Genomic DNA, 24,667 nt, shown 5'->3' with positions numbered 1-24,667 from the left:
TGTATTTCTTCACTTCTCTTCCACTTTCTTTCTTATCTTCCTCTTTAAGATGATATTTCCTCCAATATTCCCTAAATTCAACAAAAATTCTGAGCAAATCTCAAGTTACGAACATGTCCTACAGGATCTTGACATTCATCTTTTTTCTTAGCAACTGATCTCTCAAATCCAGTGTTCCAGGCCTTACTGAATTTATATCATGTTTTCAAAAACCTCAAATTCTTTGTGCCTTCTCACAAACTAATATCATCTCACCTTGGTGACAACCTACTCACCCGTGGTCTCAGTTTAAATGGCAGTTCTTGTTGGAGACTCTCCTGATCTCTTTTTACCTAATGATGGAGAAATGTCATGTTTAATGGGCCTCCTCAGACTAATGCATATTTTATAGTTGAAAACCATGTAACTATTTACTGTAAGTATTCAATCATTTATTTCCCAGAAGAGAAAAAGTTTCATAAGTTTAGAGACCAGAGTCACCTTTATCAGCAACCTTTTTTAGAACCTAGTAGAATGACCTATCAGAAGGCTATCATTAAGAGTCCAAATGAGAAATAATGATAGCCTTAGCATTAAAAATTCTCACAACTGATCAATGCCACGGTGAACTCTAATCCTTCTAAGTATACTTAGTATGCCCAGTTAATTTTTGCTTCTCATTTGAAACTGACCATGTCAGTTTATATTATTTACATATAGCTTCATATCATGGATGAGAAATATAGGAGCCAGAAATATGATAAGACTTACTAAAGGTCACTCAGGTAGTTAGTGTTACCACCAGATTAAAATCGGTATCTGAGCTGAAGATCAAGATGTCAAAGTAGGAAGATCCTGAGCTCTTTCCAAAGATACACCAAAACAACAATTGCATATAGAAAAACTCAGATGAACCTGAAGACTAGAAGAGCTTTTTCACAACTAAAGATATAAAGGAAAAGCCACATTGAGATGAGTAGAAAGGGCAGAGATATGATCTAGTTAGGACCCACAATCCTAGCCTAGCAATCCAAAAATGAGAGACATATCAAATTGGAGGTCCCCCTTGGGAAGCAAGAGGTTTAAGTCTTACATTGGGCAACTCAATCCTGGGGATCTGCACTGGGAAGACAAGACCCTATCACACCTGGCTCTGAAAATTAGCAGGGCTTAACTGCAGGCAAGGCAGAGGGCTACAGTAAATTGAAGTTCCTCTCTTAAATGGCCTACATACAAACTCACTCACTCCAAGACACAGCACAGAGGCAGCAGTTTGAAAAGGTCCTAGGCCATGTATAAAGGAGATTTCTTGACAAATTTTAGGGCATGTATCAGAGAAGCAAGGATCTGTAGGAAATTCCTCCAGAAATGGAAGTGCTGGCATGCTCTATTTTTCTTACTCTCCTTCTCCTTAACCGGCCCAGCACTGGTAAGTGTCATTTCTAACACTCTCCATCTATCTTGCCAGCTCCACTCATTTTTTCCCTATTGTTCTCCTACAGACCTGCCCCTCCTAACACACCCACCCAACAGAGGCCTCTTCAAAATATCTCCAATCTTACCATAATCAGTGGATGACCTCAGCAAGAACTATAACCCTTCCCCTGGCCCTTCCCACCACACTCAGTAGGCAGCCTCATCTAGATCTAGCACCTTCCCCATACAACTTGCTCCTCAACCATCAACCACCTGGTGGGCAGTTTTATCTAGATCTGGTGCTACCCCAAGTGCCTCCCATCCTGCCAAACCCCCAGAGCATGGCCACAATTGGAACGAGCATGCCCCACCAAAGCAAATTCTACCCTGATGTACACAGTAGGCAACTCAGTTTGGACTAACACCTCCCCAAAGATACTCTACATGAGGAGGACCAGCCCCACTTACCAGTGCACATGGAACAGCTACAGCCTAACCACAACAAGAGGGCTTACAGTACCAACCTAGGGGATACACCTGGAGCACATGGCTCTGGTGACTGGAAGGGGGAATTGTGCTTCTGGGTTCCAAAGGACACCTTCTCCAGAAAGCTACTCCTTTCGGATCAGGAGATGAAACTGATACACTTCACATACAGAAACAGATATTCTGGCAAAACGAGGCATTAGAAAAATACGTTCCAAAACAATGAATGAGACAAAACCTCAGAAAAATACTAAACAAAATACAGATAAGCAATTTACCTGATAAAGAGTTCAGAGCATTGGTCATAAAGATGCTCATCAAACTTGGAAGAAGAATAGATGAACACAGTCAGTATGTCAACAAAGAGATAGAAAATACAAAAAAGAAACAATAAGAGCTAAAGAATATAGTAATTGAAACAAAAGTACACTAGAGGAAATCAACCACATATTAGAGGATGAAGAACAATGATCACTGATCTGAAAGATAGGGTAGTAAAACTCAGCCAAAAAGAAAAAGAAAAAGACTAACAAAAAGAAAAAAAAATAAATGAGAAGAGTTTAAGGGAAATCTAGAGTAACATCAAGCAAACATTCACATTACAAGGGTTCCAGAAGAAAAAAGGGAGAGAAATGGAGCAGAAAACCTGTTTGAAAAAAAAAAAAAAAATAGCTGAAAACTTCCCTAACCTGTGGAAATGAAACAGAGTCCCAAACAAGATGAACCCAAAGAAGTCCACATAAAGCAATTAAAATGTTGAAGATTAAAGAGACTCTTAAAAGCAAAAAAAAAAAAAAAAAAAAATTAGTTATTTATAAGAAAATCCACATAAGGGGCACCTGGGTGGCTCAGAGAGTTAAGCCTCTGCCTTCGGCTCAGGTCATGATCCCAGGGTCCTGGGATCGAGCCCCGCATCGGGCTCTCTGCTCAGTGGGGAGCCTGCTTCCCTTCCTCTCTCTCTGACTGCCTCTCTGCCTACTTGTGATCTCTGTCTGTCAAATAAATAAATAAAATCTTTAAAAAAAAAAAAAAAGAAAATCCACATAAGAATATCTGGCTGATTTTTTAGCAGAAATTTTGCAGGCCAGAAAGGAATGGCACAATACCTTCAAAGTTCTGATAGAAAAATAAATAAATAAGAACCCCTAAAACCAAGAATACTTCATTTAGCAAGACAAACAAAAGTTAAAGTAATTCATCACCACTAAACCAGTCTTACAAGAAATGTTGAAGTGTTTTCTTTAAACCAAAATTAAAGGGTTAACAATAATAAAATATTTAGGAATAAATTTAAACAAGAAGGTAAAAACCCATAAACACTGATGGAAAAAATTGAACATGACACAAAAGGAAAGATATTCCATGCTTATAGATTGGAAAAATCAATACTGGTAAAATATCCATACTGCCCAAAGCAATCTACAGATCTAATACAATTCCTATCAAAACAACATTTTTCACAGAAGAAAAACAAATAATACTAAAATTTGTGAAGAACCACAAAAGCCAAAGCAATCTTTAGAAAGAATACCAAAGCCAGAGTTATCACAATTTCATATTTCAAAATATACTGCAAAGCTGTAGTAAGCAAACAGTATGATATTGACCCAAAAATAGATACATATATCAATGGAACACAATAGAGAGCCCAGAAATAAATCCATGTGTATATGATCAATTAATCTATGACAAAAGAGGCAAGAATATACAGTGGGAGAAAAGACAGTCTCTTCAACAAATGGTGCTAGAAAAACTGGATAGCTACATGCAAAAGAATGAAACAGAACCACTTTCTTTTACCATATATAAAAATAAACCCCAAATAGACTAAGGACCTGAATGTGAGACCTGAAACCATAAAATTAATTGAAGAAAACATAAGCAGTAATCCCTTTGACAACAGCTGTAAAAACATTTTTCTACATATGTCTCCTCAGGCAAAAGAAATAAAACAAAAATAAACTACTGGGACTAAACCAAAATAAAAAGTTTGCACAGCAAAGGAAATCATAAACAAAATGAAAAGGCAACCTACTGAATGGGAGAAGATATTTGTAAATGATATATCCAACAAGGATTTACTGTGCAAAACAAACAATTTATACAACTCAACACCAAAAACAAACAAAAAACACCAAAATGATTAAAAAAAAAGGGGGGGGGGCAGAGGAGGGGCCCCTGGGTGGCTCAGTTGGTTAAGTGGCCAACTCTTGATTTCACATCAGGTGAGGATATCAGAGTCCTGGAATCGGGCTCTCAAGCTCTGTGCTCAGTCTGGAGTCTGCTTGGAGCTTCTCTCCCTCTGCCTTTCCCCATACTCACACACACTCTTGCTCTCTTTTTATCAAATAAATGTTTAAAAAAATTGGCAGAGGACCTGAACAGACATTTTTCCAAAGACATACAATGGCCAACAGACACATGAAAAGACTTTCCACATCACTCATCATCAGGGAAATGCAAATTAAAACTACAATAAAATACCACCCCACATCTGTAAGAATGGTGAAAATTAAAATCACAAGAAATAATAAGCATTGGCAAGGATGTGGATAAAAAGGAACCGCCTTGCTCTATTGGTAGGAATGCAAATTGGTGCAGCCACTGGGGAAAACAGAATGTAGGCTTCTCAAATTAAATGGAGGTTTTAACTGGGGAAAATAAAATGGAGGTTTCAAAAATAAAAATAGAATTACCATATGACCTAGTAATTCTATTACTAGGTAACTACTTCCCAAAAAATGAACCCAATCATTTGTAAAGATATATCCACTCTTATGTTTATTGCAGGATTATTTACAATAGCCAAAATATGGAAGCAACCCAAGTGTCCATAATAAATGATAGATAAAGAAGATATATATGTGTGTGTACATATATGAAATAAAAGGGATCCAGAGTACACATCTTGATGAGCACTTGGCAATGTACAGAATTGTTGAATCACTGTATGTTGAATCACCGTACACCTAAAAATAATATGACACAGTATATTATTCATACTTTAATTAAATACATAAATAAATGGCCGTAACAAAAATAAAGAAAATTAAGAAAGAAAATAAATCTTGCTGGTAAAAGCAAACATACAGTAAAAGTAGTGGATCAACCATTTACAAAGTTAGTATGAAAGTTGAAGTACAAAACTAATAAAGTCAAGCATATCTACAGGGGCATCTCAGTGGCTCAGTCAGGTAAGTATATCTATAATAACTACATAAGGAATACATAAAAAATGATGTCAAAAATGACATCAAAAACATAGTATGTGGTGTAAAGGTAAAAATGTTGTGCTTTTAGAGGGTGTTTAAATATAAGTTACCTTCAACTTAAAATGTATACATATATAGATACGGTGTTATACATAAACTCATGGTGACCACAAAGCAAAAACCTATAGCATATACACTAAAAATAATGAAAGGAAGCCAAATATAACACCAAAGAAGTCATCAAATCACAAGAGATAAAAAGAAGATAGGAACAGAGAAGAACTACAAAATAGCTAGAAAAGAATAAAATGCAGTTAAGTGTCTACCTGTGAGTAATTACTTTGAATGTAAATTGACTAAGTACTACAATTAAAAGACACAGGCTGGCTGGCTGAATGGATAAAAAATTTAAAAGATAATAAAACCTAGACCCATGCAGCCAACAAGAGTCCCACTTCAAATCTAAAGACATTTACAGACTGAAAATGAGATAGAAAAAGATATCCCATCAAATAAAAACCAAAAAAAAAAGCTGCTGTAGCAATATTTATATCAGAAGAAATAGACTTTAAAACAAAGACTGTAAAAGAGATGATCCCATAACATAATGGAGTCAACACAGCAAGAAGATAGTTATATCTTTGTAAATATGTATCCAACATTCATACACCTAAATATGTCAAGCAAATATTAACAGATTTAAAAGGAGAAACTGACAGTAATGTAATAACAGTAGAAGACGATAACATTCCACTTACATCATAGATCAACTGGACAGAAAATCATTATGGAAACAGTGGCCTAAATAACACATTACACTACTTGGACTTAATAGATATATACAGAATATTCCATACAAAACCAGAAGAATACATAGTCTTTTCAAACACACAGGGAACATTCTCTAGGATAGATCACATGTTAGACCACAAAACAACTCAAAACAATACATTTAAAAAGATTGAAATCACAAGACCATTTTCTGACTCCAACAATATGAAGCTAGAAATCAATTTTAAAAAAGGAAATACACAAAGATATGAAGTCTAAACAACATGCTACTAAACAGCCAACGGGTCAACAAAGAAATAAGAGAAAATCAAAAATACCTTGAGGCAAATGAAAACAGAAATACAGTGTCCTAAAATTGATGGGATGCAGCAAATGTAGTTCTGAGAGAGAAAGTTTATAGTGATACGGGCCCACTTTAAATCTCAAATAAACAACCCAATCTTATACCAAAAAGAATTAAAAACAGAAGAATAACAACAACAAAAAAGCCCAAGGTTAGTAGAAGGAAGGAAATAATAAAGATCACAGTGGAAATAAATAGAGAATGAGAACATAGAAATAATCAGTGAAACGAAGAGCTGATTCTTTACAAAGATAAAGAATATTAATAAACCTTGAGCCAGACTCTTCAAGGGGAAAAAAAAAAAAAGAGAGAGAAAGAACCCAAATAAGTAAAATCAGAAAGTATTTCTGATACCACATAAATACAAATATATTGTGAGACTACTATGAACAATTATAAGCCAAAAAATTGGACGCTCTAGAATAAGTAGATAAATTCCTATAAACATACAATCTTCCAAGATAAGCCAGGAACAAATAGAAAACCTAAACAGACTAACTACTAATAAGGTAGTTAAATCAGTAATCAAAAAACTCCCCACAAACCAAATACTGTCACAGGTAAATTCTACCAAAATTTAAAAAAGAGTTAATACCTATCCTTTTCAAACTATTCCAAAAAGTTGAAGACAAAGGAATGCTTCCAAATATGTTCTATGAGGCCAACCAACATTACTCTCATACCAAAACCAAACAAGGACATCACAAAAAAAGCAAATTATAGGCCAGGATTCCTGATGAACATAAACGAAAAAATTCTCAACAAAATATTAGCACACCGAGTTCAACAATACATTAAAAGAATCATACACCATGATCATGTGGGATTTATTCCAAGATGCAAGGATGGTTCAATATCTACAAATCAATCAATATAATGCACCATATTGACAAGATTAAGGATAAAATTATATGATGTACAAGAGATGTAGAAAAAGTATTTGACAAAATTCAACATCCATTTATGATAAAAATTTCTCAACAGAGAGATTTCTGGCTACAGAAGGGAACATACCTCAACATAACAAAGGCCATATGTGACACACCCACAACCAAAATCACGTCACTAATAAAAAGCTGAAAGCTTGGCCTCTAAGATTAGAAACAGAACAACGATGCTCATTCTTACCACATTTATTCAACAGGTGGAATCAGCAATCAGACCAAAACAAAACAAAAAAATAAAAAAAATAAAAATAAAAAGGAGGAGGAGGAAAGGAAAGAACCAAAAGAATGGAAAGGAAGGAAGGGACAGAAAGGATGGAAGGGAAGCAAGGAAGGAAGTGCATCCGCATTAGTAAGGAAGAATTAAAACTGTCACTATTTGCAGATGACATAATACTTTTTTTTTTTTTAATAACCATAGAGACACTAATAAAAACCATTCAAACTAATAAAATGATTCAGTAATATTGCAGAACACAAAATTAATACACAGAAATCAGCTGCATTTCCACAGTAAAAATGAGCTATCTAAAAGGGAAATTAAGGGGTGCCTGAGTGGCTTGGCTCAGTCAGTTAAGTGTCTGCCTTTGGCTCAGGTCATGATCCCAGGGTCCTGGGATGGAGCCCTGCATCAGGCTCCCTGCTCAGCAGGGAGTCTGCTTTTCCCTCTCCCTCTGCCCCTCCCCCCATAGTGTGTGTTGCTCTCTCTCCCAGTCTCTTTCTCAAGTTAATAAAATCGTTAAAAAAATAGAGAAATTAAGAAAATAATCCCAATCACAATTGCATCAAAAAGAATAAAATACCTTGAAATAAATATAACCAAGGAGGTAAAAGACTCATATTCTGAAAACTATAAAGCACTGAATGAATTGAGGAAGAAATAAATAAATGAAAAGATATACCATGTTCATGAGTTGGAATAATTAATATTGTTAAAATGTCCATACTAACCCCAACAATCTGTAGACTGAATGCAATTTCTATCAAAACACCAATGGCATTTTTCACAAAGCTAGAAGAATTCTAAATCTTGTGTGGAACCACAAAAGACCCCAAAGAGCCAAAGCAATCTTAAGAAAGAAGAGCAAAGCTGGAAGTATCACGCTCCCTGATTTTGAACTATACTACCAACCTGTAGTAATCAAAATGGTATGGTACTGGCACAAAGCAGGCACATAGATAAAAGGAACAGAATAGAGAGCCCAGAAAAACTCTCACACGTATATGTCAATTAATCTATGGCAAAGGCTATATACACAATGAGGAAAAGACAGTCTCCTCAATAAATGGTACTGAGAAAACTGAACGCCTATATGCAAAACAATGAAACTGGACCACTTTCTTACACCATGCACAAAAATAAACTCAAAATTATTTAAAAACCTAAATGGAAGACCTGAAGCTATAACCCTCCTTTTAAAAAAAGACAGGACTATTGTTACTCTTGTTATTATTCACTTGTTTGCTTACTGCATGTTTTATATTTAATAAAATATGATAGAATACCATTAGAGGGCATATTATTGCAATAAATAGCAGTATATGTTATATAATGTTATAAATAATGACTATACAATATATTAATTGATTAATAAATACTTCTGCAATGCCAAAAAAAAAAAGCCAAGAAACTCTTAGATATGAGACTTACCAAATTTTTAAATTTTTATCTTTTTTATTTTTTTTAAAGATTTCATTTATTTATTTGAGACAGAGAGCGAGTAAGTATGAATGAGGAGAGGGGCAGAGTGAGAGGGTAAACCAGACTCCTCAATGATTAGGGAGCTAGATGCAGGGTTCAATCCCAGGACCCTGGGATCATGACCTGTGCTGAAGGCAGATGCTTATTCGACTGAGCCACCCAGGCACCCCCTTGAGATTTTTTTTTTAATATCTCTCTCCTCAGGCAAAGGAAACAAAAGCAAAAATAAACAACAAATTATATATCAAACTAAAACCTTTTGCATGGTGCAGAAAATCATCAACAAAATGAAAAGGAAGCTACTAAGTGGGAGAAGATATTTGCAAATGATGTAAGGGGTTAATATCCCCTGATAAGAGATTAATACCCAAAATATATAAGAACTCTTACAACTCAACACCAAAACAAGTCAATTAAAAAATAGGCTGAGTACACATTTTCCCAAATAATACATATAGGTGTATATGTATTATAACAATAAAACAAACACATGAAAAGATGCTCTACATCACTAATCATGATGAAATGAAATATCACATAACATATATATATATATAATATAAATAACCCAATGATATATCACTTCCCACTTGTCCTAATAGCTAATATCAAAAAGACAAGCAATAACAAGTGTTGGTGAGAATACAGAGAAAAGGAAACCATTATGCACTTATACTGGGAATGTTAATTTATGGAGCCACTGTGGAAAATAGTACAGAGATTCATCAAAAAAATTTTAAAAACCTGTCATAAATCCAGCAAATCCAAGGTATTTACTGAAAGGAAAAAAAATACTAATTTGAAAAGATATATGCACGCTTATGTTCACTGTAGCATTATTTACAATAGCCAATATATGAAAGCAACCTAGGTGTCTATCAATAAATGAACGGATAGAGAAACCATGATATATATATTTATATATATATACCACACAGTACAACACATCCATAAGACTGAAATCTAGTCATTTGTGTAAACTAGGATGGACCTTGAAAGGGTAGTAAGCTAAGTGAAATAAGTCAAACAGAGAAAGACATTTTATGATTTCACTTACATGTGGAATCTAAAAAAACAAAATAAACAAAACAAAATAGATACAGACTCATAAATGCAGAGGACTGGAGGTTGCCAAAGGGGTGGGTTGTGCGGAGAATGGGTGAAGTAAGTGAGGTAGATTAAGAAGCACAAACTTCCAGTTATAAAATAAATAGGTCACAGGAATGTAAAGTACAGCCTAGGGAATATACTCAATAATATTTTAATAACTTTGTATGGTGACAGATGGTAGCTACACTTAGTGGTGGAATCATTTTGCAATGTATAATAAATGCTGGCCATTATGCTGTACAACTGAAACTAATATAATATTGTATGCCAACTTTACATCAATAAGAAAATCTGTATCTCTCACTGCATATACTGTTTTTCCTACTACACCATAAAATTACATTCCCAAAACTAGCATTTGTTCTTCCAGAGAGCAGCAAGATATGTATCTCATGTAACTACATGTAGTTATGGGCATACTTACTTATATTTAGAGATGATTTCATTGAAAGAATAGAATTTTATTTATATTTTTTATTTTAGTTTATGTATTTACTCATTATATTTATTTTATGCATACTTTGATTCTAATTTTCTAATTTTATCCCATGCTCCAGTTAAATCTCAGCCAGGTAACATTTCTTTGCCATGCCTTTTTAGTCATAATATGTTGTATTTCAAAAATGTTAAATATGTAGTTCAAGAAAATAGTCAAATTCAAAATCCAGACAACTTTGCATTTCTCCAACAATTTGATTTTGCATAAGGTCTGGAACCTTGCAATATAGAAAGAATATGTGTTTAGATTCCTTTCATAATCTGCCACTCAAGGGCTGCTATTTTGGACTCACCCAGATCAAGCCAAGTGATTAAGTAAAAAGGATGTAGTTTTTCATGACTCATTCAGTTCAGTCTTGATCTGGCTTTGGTGCTCTCTGGGACTAAAAGATAGTCAAAAGTGACTTTACCTTAGACAACCATTTTATGGAAATTCTCCTGCTAGGAAATTCCAATTCTGAAGAAAACATTGCCTCTTCCAGTTAATTATTTTCAAGTTCCTCCTAGCTTTTATCATCAGCCTACGCACCAGACAAAAGCCTTTCTAAAAGGGTGCAGAACAGTTCTTTGCTTAATTGTCCATAGATTTGACCCCTATCCACTAGTTTATGTTGTTCTCTCCTGGTGCAGTCCTCTCTGTTGCTGCTTCTGCTCTCCTGTCTCAGGCCACCTAGTCATGGTCTCTTCTATCATCTTAAAACGCCCCTCCAGATGATATGGAACATATACTAACCTTTAGATTGTCCCTTTAAAGTCCCCTACATCCTAAAGGATCCCCTCTATAACCCCCAAATGCAATTCCTTCCAATCTTTCTCAAACTTAATCACTTATAGTACTTGAAAGTGGTCAACTCTATTGCTGGAAAAATAGTTTCTTAAGTTATTTTAGCCATGAAGTACAAAGGGGATAGTCTAATATTTCATTTTCGTGTATGTAGGTATTGGTACTTACATATTGTTCTTGGCTTTGGAATTTCAGATGAGTTTATGAGTCTCATTTTAAAATCTTGTAATATAATAATTTTAGCTAACATTTGTTTAAAGATTCCTATGAGTCAAACACTTGGATAATCATGTTCTACATACATTACCCTATTTGCTATTTATTTCAAACTTCTTTTTTTCATGTTCCTATGACTACCTCCACCTTACTAGTTAAGAAAGCAAAGTTCTAAAGAGGTAAAGAAACAAATGTACTCCAGGAAGCAAAGCCAGTAAGAGGCAAAAGCATTTCAATTTAATGCCAGTTGGTCTTACTTTAAAGCTCAAGGACCCAATCACTACCTAAGACCTGTGAGATCTTATCAAGGACAAGAGAATAGAAGTTTAAGAGAAAGGGGAACAGAGGAGGTTGTTGCAAGAAGAGTGAAAGGAAGAACCCTGATGGATTTAAGAATGAGATTTTAGAGGGATCCTGCACTCTTGGTTTTCTGATTTAAGGACTCTAATAAGCAGCTATAAAAAATTAACCCAGCAAAATGTAAAAGTTTACATTATTTTATATGTGTCTTTCTTGGCAAAAAACCAACAAAATAATTATCTTTACATTTATTTAAACTTTTAGAAATAAATATCATGAAACTTGATTTTAAATTTAATTGATTTTATAAGGAGTCCTTTACTGCTCAATCTCTCATAGTGTGGAATGAATACTCAGCCAGAGTTATTCACATTTCTATTGAACAATAAAATACTTCAACTGGCAATTTTTAAGGAATTTACCTTTGATTTTTATAATACTTCACAACTAGTCTAAGCAACTAGACCGAGGTACTGAACAAATCTTATGACAGTAGTCTATTAGTATTTGGTCAGCAATTTCTGAATTAAAGCCTGCTGGGAAGCTAAACTTCATGTCTTATTTAGGTGGTCAGAAGTTAGGGCAGGCAAAACAAATAGGGAAATAAGACAAAAGATATCTTAGTAATACACTGACAGCACTTACCGAAACATCTGAACCAACATCGGCAGAGTCATCATTAACATTACAGACATGAGTTTATTTTCCTTTTCAGCCAGATACTAAGGCTTGTGTGTTATAGCACATGAACTACACTGCTAAAAGTTAATTGGGCACAGCATGCGACTAATCCTAACACAAATGCTTACCAAATGAATAAATCTCTTTTACACACCCACCTTGAATTCTTACAGATTGATTATATTTGGATAAATATAACATTTTTATATGCTGCCATTTAATCATACTATCTAATGAGGAGAAATCCATTAAGAAGTGGAAATAAATCTTTTTTTTTTATCATAAAAGCTACTTTCTTAAAGTCAGGCTTTCCTCATTTAAAAAATTTCACTCATTAATTCAAAAATATTTGCCTCATCTTTGTAATAGTTTCTGTGTTAAGTGCTAGGGAGACAGTAGAGAATATAACAAATAAATGCACTTTCACTGCATGTACAACATATTTCACTTCTTTTAATTACCCTATGATTTATATCTCTAATTATTTATTCTCACTCACATAGACTGGATGAACTGAAGATAAGCTTGTCAACTGGTGTTCCTCCTTTCTTACTACTTGTCTCGATCTCTTTCATGCTCTATACCTTTTCCCGCTATGTTCTATTTAATATTTGCCTCTCACTTTTTCACAGGTCAAGTTCTGTTGGAATTATCATCAAATGTATCCCACAGTTGCTTACAGAAATTACTCAACTGTATTTCAACTCAACTATTCCTCATGAGTTGATCAGAAGCACATTTCATCACAATTTGATTATTTTTTTATAAAAATTGTGCCACAACTCTGAACTGGCTAATCATAACCCCAATAGTCAATAAACTTTCCCCTAAAAAAGTAAACAAACTGGGGCACCTGGGTTGCTCAGTTGGTTAGGGGGTTAAGTGTCTCTCTCTTTTTTTTTTTTTTTAAAGATTTTATTTACTTATTTGAGAGAGAGACAGTGAGAGAGAGCATGAGCGAGAAGAAGGTGAGAGGGAGAAGCAGACTCCGCATGGAGCCGGGAGCTGGACGCGGGACTTGATCCTGGGACTCAGGGATCATGACCTGAGCTGCAGGTAGTTGCTTAACCAACTGAGCCACCCAGGCACCCTGACTCATTTTTTAAAATTATTACTATGTTCTGTTAGTCACCATAAACCACATCATTAGTTTTTGATGTACTGTTCCACGATTTATTGTTTTTGTGTAACACCCAGAACTCCATACAATCCATGCCCGCCTTAATACCCATCACCAGGCTCACCCGTGTTCCCCTCTTCTAAAACCCTCAGTTTGTTTCCCGGAGTCCATAGTCTCTCATGGTTCGTCTCCCATCACAATTTCTTCCCCTTCATTTTTCCCTTCCCTCTCCTAATGTCCTCCATACTATTCCTTATGTTCCACAAATAAGTGAAATCATATTATAATTGACTTTCACTGTTTGACTTATTTCACTTAGCATAATGTCCATAGCAATGATGTCTACAATAGCCAAACTGTGGGAAGAGCCAAGATGCCAACCTTACACCAGTTAGAATGGCAAAAATCGACAAGGCAAGAAACAACAAATGTTGGAGAAGTTGCAGAGAAAGGGGAAGCCTCTTACACTGTTTGTGGAGATGCAAGTTGGTGTAGCCATTTTGGAAAACAGTGTGGCGTTTCCTCAAAAAATTAAAAATGGAACTACCCTATGATTCAGCAATTGCACTACTGGTTATTCACCCAATGGCATTTTTTAAAAATGCTGGAGGGGTACCTGGGTGGCTCAGTCAGTTAAGTGTCTGCCTTTGGCACAGGTCATGATCCTGGGATCCTGGGATCGAATCCTGCATGGCGCTCCCTGCCCAGCAGGGAGTCTGCTTCTCCTTCTTCCTCTGCCTGCTGCTCCCCGACTCGTTCTAAATCTCTCTCTCCCTCTCTCTCTCTCTATATATATATATCAAATAAATAAATAAAATCTTAGAAAAAAAAAAGAAAGGATAAAAATGCTTGAACAAATAACCCTAAGTGTCTGACTCTTGATTTCAGCTCAGGTCATGCTCTCTGAGTCCAGGGGCTCCCTGCTCAGTAGGCAATCTGCTTGAGGATTACTCTCCTTTTCCCTCAGATCCTCTCCCCACTAGTGTTCTCTCTTTCTCTCCCTCTAAAATAAATAAATGTTGTTAAAAAGTAAACAAACCAATAATAGCAAAATGGCTTTTGGGGTAGTAATAAATCTGGCCTCATATATAAAGATACTTTAGAATCACTCAGAATCAGATTTTTTAAAATTGAATCCTTTAAGTAAAAATTATTTTCCAATTATCCCAATCTTCTATATTTTAGAAGATTTTACCTATATAACTAGATTTTGTAACTTCTACTATAGGCTTCATCATATTTGAGGTCTCTGTATGCTAAACCAGATAAAGCAAGACCTATATCTTTAGGAAGTAAAAACAGTGAATGTCAAAGCATAATTACACAGCATAATATATGCTGTCTCAATTTAAATATGGCTAGTCTCAATTTAAATATGAATTAAAGGAGAAGGTCAGAAGAATAATGTATGACATACATTTTTGTGTCTAGTCACAGGGTCAGTCATGGTAAGTTTAACTATAGGTAGTCACCACAGACCACAAACACTAGTTGAAGGTCAAGCTTATAGATAGACGTAAGGAGTCAAGCACAGAGCAAAATCAAAATCATCACTAGTCCAAAATCTGACCTTAGGGTAAAACAGAGAATCCTAGAGATTAGTATGGATATACAAGATTAACCTAATACAGTAATCTTTGCTGCACTGTTAAAGATTTCTGAAACTTACTATTAGTCAAGACTACTCCTACCCTCCACCTGGGAAGTACAGTGACACGTGGGACTCAAATGGGTCCAGGTTCAAGTAAAGAAGGACCTAGTGGGTAAGAATATGATTCCAATACACATTGTGCATTTTATGTAAATATAAATATGTTCACTTGATAACACATCTATTGAGCAACACTGGTTTCTTCTTTAAAAAGCAATGAAAAGTTCAATTTAGAGAAGTGGGCAATAAAGCAAAATTTCTCATTATTTTTAAGTATTGTTATAATTAAAGTACACATTTTTATCAAGGTGTCATAGAAACAAATGTAACAGCCAGGCAAGGTTCAAAGTAGTAATTCATATGCCTCAAGAGGGCCTATTTTGGCTAACTATTAATCCAAGTGATAATTGTACTCGTACACATCCCTTGTTCCTCACCCCGATATAATCCCTTTATTCTGAACACTCACAGCTGAATTCCTCTTGCTAGAAAAAGTTCATGATTTCTAAAGGTTAAAACCCAACTTCATTACTACACTTTCTACTTGCTCACTGCCACCTCACTGATAGAACTGCCTCATAAAATTGACAAACATCCTTCTCTTCCTAACCATAACTAAATCTGACTTTATTAAAGCAAGAGTTCTATAAATATCCCCAACCTATAATTTAAGAGTATTATTTAAATGAACATGTGTTTCAAACAACATACATCATATAGACATTCATACATCTTTGCATATGCTCTCAGCTCTCCTATCCCTAAATATTTTCATTAGTGTGTGTGTGTGTGTGTGTGTGTGTGTGTGTGTGTGTTTAAGATTTTATTCATTTATTTGACAGAGAAAGAGAGCACAAGCAGCGGGAGCTGCAGAGGGAGAAGAGTGGGAGAAGCAGTCTCCTCACTGATCAGGGAGCTTGATGCAGGGTTCAATTCTAGGACCCTGGAATCATGACCTGAGACAAAGGCAATCGCTTAACCAACTGAGCCATCCAGATGGCCCAAGTGTTAATTTGTAGCTGAAAAGGTAACTATTGAATCATCATCCTTACAAGATTAAACAAACAAAAACACCTCAGATTAATAGGTAATGGTAAGAGCTTGGTCAAAAATATTTTGTTCAATTCAACCTCTCCACATTATATTCTCATTAATCAAAATACAAGATTAGTAACAATCCTAGGTTCTGACAGCTCTTCCTTGATAAGTTGAAAATGACAGAGAATGTGTATTGAAAGGAAATACTACACATGCACAGAGATGCTTAGTAGAAGCTAAGTATGAATTCTACTATGATGAAAGCACTTTTATCTATTTTTTTTTTACTTAGGGCTTTAAGAGAGAACAACACTTTACATTTTATGATTACACCAAATTTTAAAGACAACTGAGTTGAGAGCTGGCTGACATAAATATTTAAAAATGTATATCAAGAGTAAACAGCTGGGGCTTCTGGGTGGCTCAGTGGGTTAAACCTCTGCCTTTGGCTCAGGTCATGATCTCAGGGTTCTGGAATTGAGCTCTGCATCAGACTCTCTGCTCAGCAGGGAGCCTGCTTCCCCCACCCCTCTGTCTGCCTCCTCTTTGCCTACTTGTGATTTCTCTCCCTGTCAAATAAATAAGTAAAATCTTTAAAAAAAAACAAAAAGAGTAAACAGCTATACCATGCAAACCAAACCACCCTCAACTCCAAATGCTAAATAAATAAAAATGTGGGGGCTATAACATTCCAACCTGAACAAAGTTATGTTGCTGATTTTATTTTTGGGGGAATTCCTTCCAATTATATTGAAAAACAGTAAGGCATTAGGAAAGTACAACTTGAATAAAATGAAAGATTTTCCAAAAGGGAAAGTAAAACCAATTAAGGTACAATAAACCCTTAAAGGTCTGAATACTACCATCATATAATGGATTAATTACTGAGAGAATGTTAGCATAAAGTAGAAATCTACAATTTATTTCAAAGGAATAAGATAATAAAATAATCTAAGTCTGTTTATAAGATTACAGTCACAATGTAGTGCCAAAGAAACAATTAGAGGTTAGGGCAGGGAGCAACACTTTGCAGAAAGTGTAACCTCCCAGATATAATCATCTGGAGAGTAGCTATATCACCTTTTATTTATTTTTTCTCTATCTCTGTCTTTCCACATAGATTACACGAATAAAACACAACCAGGAAAGGTCAGCTAACACTTATTCTTGGTTTAGTAGACATAATCTTACTTCTCGCTGGTGTGAACATTAATTCATGCTGAGGCCTGGGATAAGGTTCCCCATTTTCCTGTGTGACACTGATAGCACTTCTGGTTCCTTCATGCTTTCAGATTTCCTGAGCTGACATTTTCATGCCTATGCTTTCAGAACTGTGGAGTAGTGCCTTTGCCCAAACCTTATCCTCCTTTTGGGGACAAATCTCAGGCTAGATGGGAGACTGCCCCTCACCAAAGACTCTGAAGGAGGGCAGATATATGGCTTCTTGGCAGTGGTATCAAAGGCACTGTGACATAAGAACACTCAGTGGAATGTTCCAGCCCAAGACTTTAACCTGGTGTGAGTGACAGCAGGAAGCATAGGCAGAATTAATTTTAGTAGTGGTGGCAAAAGCAGCAGGTTCAGTGTTCTAATGGCACAGCTGCCAGCATCTGATGTTAAATAATCCTCATAAATACAAATAAAACTGTGGTGCTAAGTTTTACACATTAGAATAATCAAAAAGTATGCCAATATATACTATTGTTAGGTATATTTAAAATAGGCTAAAAGAGACTATATTGTAGGGAAAAAAAACTCCAGAAGTTCAATAAGCTCCATAGCTATCTTGGAGGGAGGCTCTGCTTATGGTAGTTGGAATCCAAGGATGAATGAGAAGCCACCAATGTGATCATTGACGTGGAAGAGGGAAAATGAGCCTCTAGAGAGTGCTACATTGGCACTTAAGGTAACACACATATCACTTCTGATCTAAACTCATTAGACAGAACTAGCCGCCTGGCCTCGCCCAACCTAGAGGTGGCTAGGAAATGCAATCCTACTGCATTCCTGAAAAACAAAGGCCCAGAAAGAGTTTATAAATGACATTAATTACTACCATAATTTTTTTTTTACTTTTATAGTTTTCTCTGAAACCTGGAGATAAAAGTTGATTTTTTTTTTCTTAATTCAGTATTGTTGACTGACTGCCACAGGAGGCCAAAAGAAGTGCATTTCCTTCTTTCTCCTCTAAACAGTCATTCTAATGACTCAACTTGAAAAAAAATTCTTGTTTATCCCACCTCAAAATACTGTCTAGTAATCAGGGTTCCATTCTCCTTTCTTTTGAACTGTTACTTTTCCTGCCTTCCTCAATATTCTACCTTCATCCATAAGAATGGGTCAAAGCTGAGTTAGGGTGAGAAATCATTAGCACCATCCTATACTAAGGCAGCAGTTAGCCCAGAGGCAATTCATGCCCCTACTCACCCCTCTACCTCCAATTCTATGATCTTCACTTTTCACTCAGATCTGTAAAACAATGTTGCTATCACTATTGCTCACAACAATGGATCCAATGTCTAGAATAACAAAGGCACCTTAAAATTTCTGCAAGAGTAGTTTGGACCACTGACACACATTAATAAAGATGAAAATAATAGTACCTTTGGGGACTCCTCCTTGACAGTATAGGTCAAGAGAAAGGAATAATTGTGAACAGATTAGAAGTGGAAAAATAATAGATTTCCCGAACACTACAAGGTGAGTGTATATTTTGTTGACAAGAGGCAGAATGAATCAGGTATTCAGTGACCAGAAGAACAAATGAAGGAAATCATCGCTGCTCACAAAATAGATATTGATCTCTACTTCCAGACACATGGTACAGTTTGTGTTTCTTACCCCTTTATGGTTGGGCCCCGACAATGTGATTAGCTCTGCCCAATCGTTTGTGAGCTAAGTCACATATTACTTCCAAACTGGATGATTCACTGGCTGGTGTAAGATCATCTCACATCCATATCCACTCTCAACACTCACCATTTCAAATCATCATCATTTTTCCCTGAATAACAACAGTAGTGTCCTAACTAGTGTCCCCATTATCAATACTTGGCCCCTCCAAACACTTTTCATCCAGGGACCAGAATAATTATTATTATTTTTTTAAAGAAGCTGGATTATTTCACCCTTATCTTCCCTAACATCTGCCATACATTTCACTGCTGGGCCAAACACTGCTTAGCAAATGCCTACAAGATCAACAACCCAATCCAATCCAACCATTAGGACCAAGATATCAAATCTTAAGATTACAAGGTTCTTAGAAACCTATTCTATCACAACTATTTTTTAACTGACATCACTGGCTCTAGTCTTCACAACATTTAAATCACTTCCAGAAAGAGCATTCTAAAATATTAATTACTTTACAGACTCCTTATGTCTTGAAATCTAGTAATGGTTTCTAATCAATTACAATGTTTTCTAACTAAAACCCCTGGGTCTCTGATACTAAGTATTAAATGTATAAACGAAACTTTTAATTTTGCCTTTTCAGTTGCTTTTTTAAAAAAAGTTAATACACTTATGGTTTGTCTCCCTCCCAATCCCATCTTGTTTCATTTATTCTTTTCCTACCCACTTAAGCCCCCATGTTGCATCACCACTTCCTCATATCAGGGAGATCATATGATAGTTGTCTTTCTCTGCTTGACTTATTTCGCTAAGCATGATATGCTCTAGTTCCATGAGGGTTGCTGGGGGGAGGGGTTTTGGGAGAAGAGGGTGGGATTATGGACATTGGGGAGGGTATGTGCTTTGGTGAGTGCTGTGAAGTGTATAAATCTGGTGATTCACAGACCTGTACCCTTGGGGATAAAAATATATGTTTATAAAAAATAAAAAATTAATTTAAAAAAAAGTTAATACATAAAATTATTCAAAATTTTCCCTTTAAAATTAAAGCCACAGGGATTGTAGCAGTTTATAGAGATAGTGGCAGTTTGTAGAGATAAAGCAAACGCTCAATCAACCTTCCCTTAGACTTCACTAGCTATATGAAATTGGTAATTTTCAGTAACACCTATTAAATATCACACATATCAAATATTAAATACCCCATAGGGGATGACCAGCTAAAGTAGGAACTATGAAGAGTACTGATATAATGACATTAAAAAGATAAAATGTGGGAGGGCTTGGGTGGCTCAGTCGGTTAGGCATCTATCTTTGGCTCAGGTCATGAACCCAGGATCTTGGGATCAAGCTCCGCATCAGGCTGCCTGCTCAGAGGGGAGTCTGCTTCTGACTCTCCCTCTGCCCCTCGCAATATGCCACCATGCTCCTGTTCTCTATCTCACACACTCTCTCAAATAAATAAAATCTTTTAAAAAATGATAAAATGTGGTAAAGACTGTATATGACTAACTATTTATTTGAGGGAGGCTTTTAACACACAAAATGTGCTATTTGTAGATAAGTACGTACAAATACAATTTCACCACTTATTCATTTCATCATATAGAACTAGAATGTGAACACCATAAAAATGAACCACTGAGAATTTTAGCAAAAATTTGATTAATTTTAAATATCAAAATATTGAGATTTTTATACCATATCAAGTAAATTCATTTTTAACTGACATATTAAAATACACTTTTGAATTATATAATTATTCCTTAATCAATTTTAAAGTATATATTAACTATCAAGCAAAAAGATGAAATATAGTTAACAATATTGTAATAATGTTATATGTGACAGATGGTAACTATACTTATTGTGATGAGCACAGCATAAAGTAGAGAACTGTCAAATCATTGTCATAAACTTGGAACTAACAGATTATATGTCAAATACACAACTTTTTTTTTTTAAAGTGAAATTCTTCTTTGTATTTTATTTAATTATAAGTTAATTTTCCCATAATTTTAAAATAAAAATTAAATGTCTTGAGGCACCTGGGTGACTCAGTGGGTTAAAGCCTCTGCCTTTGGCTCAGGTCATGATCCCAGGGTCCTGGGATAGAGCCCCACATTGGGCTCTCTGCTCAGCAGGAAGCCTGCTTCCCTTCCTCTCTCTCTGTCTGCCTCTCTGCCTACTGTGATCTCTGTCTGTCAAATAAATAAATAAAATCTTTAAAAAAAAGTCTTTATCTGAAGTTGTCATATTATATAAAACATTGTTAAATGGACTATTATTTAAAGGTATTAAATATACCATAACATAATGAAAAAGGTACAAAACTAGAATATTATTGAAGCATACTGTCCTAAAAAAAACTTCAGGCTCATCTCATTTTTCAATTTGTCCCCTATTTCTAATCCTTTTGCCCCCCTCCCAAAGTCAACTACAGCAAATTAGTTGCTTTATCACAGAAATGCCAAGCTCTTTAGCTCTCTCTGTCTTGGAATGGTCTCTTCAACCTTTTGGAAAAGCCCTTTTCTGCTCTCACTCATCATAAACAATGTAATTCAAGACTGCACATAAAAACAGACACATAAATAAATGGAAGAGTAGAAGAGTATACAAAAAACCTACACATATATAGTCAACTGATTTTCAAAAAAGGTGCCAAGAATACACAAGAGAAAGGATGGTCTCTTCAGTAAATGGTGTGGGAAAACTGGATATCCACATGCAAAAGACTAAACTTGGACCCCTATCTTAACCATACATAAAAATCAACTCAAAGATTGAAGTCTTAAACACAATACCTGAAACTGAAAACTAAAACAAAACAGAAGAAAAGCTCCTTGAAAAAAATCATGGCAATGCTTTTTTGAATAAAACACCTAGAGCAGAAGCAACAAAAACAAAAATAAACAAGTGGGAACTACATCAAACAAAAGTTTCTGTACAGCAAAGGAAACCACCAACAAAATGAAAGGCAACCTATGGAATGGGAGAAAAAATCTGCAAACCGCATATGAGAATTTAATATCCAAAATATATAAGGAAGTCCTAGAACTCAATAACGAAGAAAAACCAAATTATGCAATGAAAAAACAGGCAAAGGAGTTGGAAAGAATTTTTCTAAAGAAGACATACAAACGGCAGCAGGTATTTGAAAAGATGCTCAACATCACTAGTCACTACGAAATGCAAATCAAAACTGCAATAAGATCACCTTGTATCTATTAAGATGGCTATAATCAAAAAGTAAAAAGATGTGTTGGAAAAGATGTGGAGAAGAGGGAACCTCTGTACATTGTTGGTGGGATTATAAACTGGTACAGCCATTATGGAAAGTGGCATAAAGTTTCCTTAAAAAATTAAAAACAGAATTACTATATGATCCAGCAATTACTCTCCTGGGTGTATATCCCAAGAAAATAAAATCACTATCTTGAAGTGATATTGGCAGTCCCTTGTTCATTACAACATCATTTACAATGGTCAAGATATGGAAAGAGCTTAAATGGGCCATCAATGGGTGAGTGGATAAAGAAGATGTTGGTTATATATAGTCTCATTTTTTCCTCCCTTCCCCTATGATCCTCTAAAAAAAAAATGCGGAATATTATTCAGCTTTAAAATAGGAGATCCGCCAGTTCAATGACATGTATGAATTTGGAGGAGATTATGCTAAGTGAAATAAGTCAGTCAGAGAAAGGCAAATAAATGTGTAATCCCATTTATATGCGGGGGAGGGGAGCTGAACACACAATAACAGTAAAGTAAAACAGTGGTTGCCAAAGACTGGGGCATAGGGCAAAAGGGGAAATTAATAAAAAGAAAGATAGCAGAATGATGGTTTTTATCCTCTCTGTACCTCAGTTTCCTCATTTATAAAAAAGGACACAGTAATAGTACCTATCTTCCAGGATTGAAAGGACATTAAGTGTGTATAATCTATGCAGAAGCTTAGACTTCCTTTCCCCTTTTTGCAATATATCAATTTGATAATCTAGGACCAGCCAATTATCTTGGCAACACAGACCAATGCACACTGTCATGTGCTGCAGCTAGGCTGAAGTCACCTGTACTCAGTGATAATATCTGTACTCAGCTGGCTCACCTGCCCTTCCCTCACCCATCATTCCTCTTCTTGACTTGAAACGGAGGCAAGATGGCTCATCTATCTAATGCTAACATGAATCACGGGTTTCTGGAATTCAATAAGTGTTTGTTCAGTAAATGTGGAATGAATGATTAAATGACTTGATCAACACTGCTTAAAGGTGTTCAACACTGCTGATAAACAGTAATAATACAATTGTGTAGCACTTCATAATTTTAAAAACACTTTGAAAAACAGTATTCTATTACAACAACATGGTAAAATGAAACTTCAAGGATTATCAGCACTTTACCAAGGAGAAAACTGTGGCTCAAAGAGATGGAAATAGTTGCCTATGGCCACAAAAAGGCCAACATCAGCTGCCCAACCTAATTAGTCTGTGTGGTGCCTGAGAAAAGGGTTTTTACTTCCACAGGTTTTCCCATGATTTCAATAAATTAGCAAAATCTGGGTTAAATATTAATTGCCTAACTGGTTTTTCCTGATCGTTGTTCATGCACCACCATAACTAAGAAAAGTGATTGTGTAACTTTAGGGAATAAGAGAGGGAATATATGACTACTCTGTTTATGGAAATCTTTTTCAAAGCTATTTCAAAGCTGTTTGTCAATGGCTGCACAGCTCACACAGTATTTTTAATTACACAGTCTCTAGATTTTCTTCCTATAGAATTCACCTCCATAACATAGAATGAGATAAATTTTATACAAGCCATGCAAGAAATAATCAGCAACACTTATTTCCCCATAATACTGTGAAATTCTTGACAACATTTTTTTGTATAATTTTCATCTCCAAAGTTGTATGTCTCCAATTAGAAATGACAGGGTCTATCCCATCACACTTGAGAGGCAAATCAATGTAAATCCATTTTATATCTTATATGGAAGTTTCAGTGTTGTAGAGGTTCTTGTATTCATTTTGCCAATAACTGCTAAATGACCATGGACAAGACAGTTAATATTTTTCAGTCTCATTTCACTCAAATCAGAATTACAGAGTTTTGCTAGTGATTTCTGGCTTTCCATCTACCTAAAATAAAATTCCAGTTTTATATACTCAATTGTCCAAATAAATCAACACAAATATAAATAATACAAAAAAGCACAGCATTACATTAAGAAATCAAAATATGAGTTATAGTTATATTTCTATAATTAAAGTATCAAAAGCCCATTTTTAAAAGCATCATTTGGAAATAAGTTGAAATTTTATTATATTAAGAATTATTTTATATTAAGAATTTTTCAAATAAAAATACTTTGACTCAGAGAGAAAATTTTTGTAATAAAAATACACATTTTTGCTAGTTAATATTTTTACATTATAGAGAATAACACATTTCATAAATAATATATAGATATACGATATATTTGAGAATAGAGAGGAAAACATAATACTTGAAAGAAAACAGTTTGTCATTAGATC

General features: G+C 35.2%; 1 protein-coding gene across 1 annotated transcript in view; it reads right to left on the bottom strand.

Annotated features, from left to right (window-relative positions):
* Positions 1 to 274: 274 nt before the first annotated feature.
* Positions 275 to 24,667, bottom strand: part of LOC309844757 (uncharacterized protein) — a 53,699-nt gene continuing 29,306 nt past the window's right edge. The window contains exon 2 of the mRNA XM_082691965.1: positions 275 to 332. Within this exon, the coding sequence (XP_082548091.1) occupies positions 289 to 332 (44 nt within the window). The 3' untranslated portion in view covers positions 275 to 288. The remainder of the gene's footprint in view (positions 333 to 24,667) is intronic.

This window comes from Mustela nivalis (genome assembly GCF_964662115.1).
Source record: "Mustela nivalis genome assembly, chromosome: 1".
Lineage (NCBI taxonomy): Eukaryota > Metazoa > Chordata > Mammalia > Carnivora > Mustelidae > Mustela > Mustela nivalis.
Note: the sequence above shows the minus strand (reverse complement) of the source record. Positions and strands in the feature narration are given on the sequence as shown.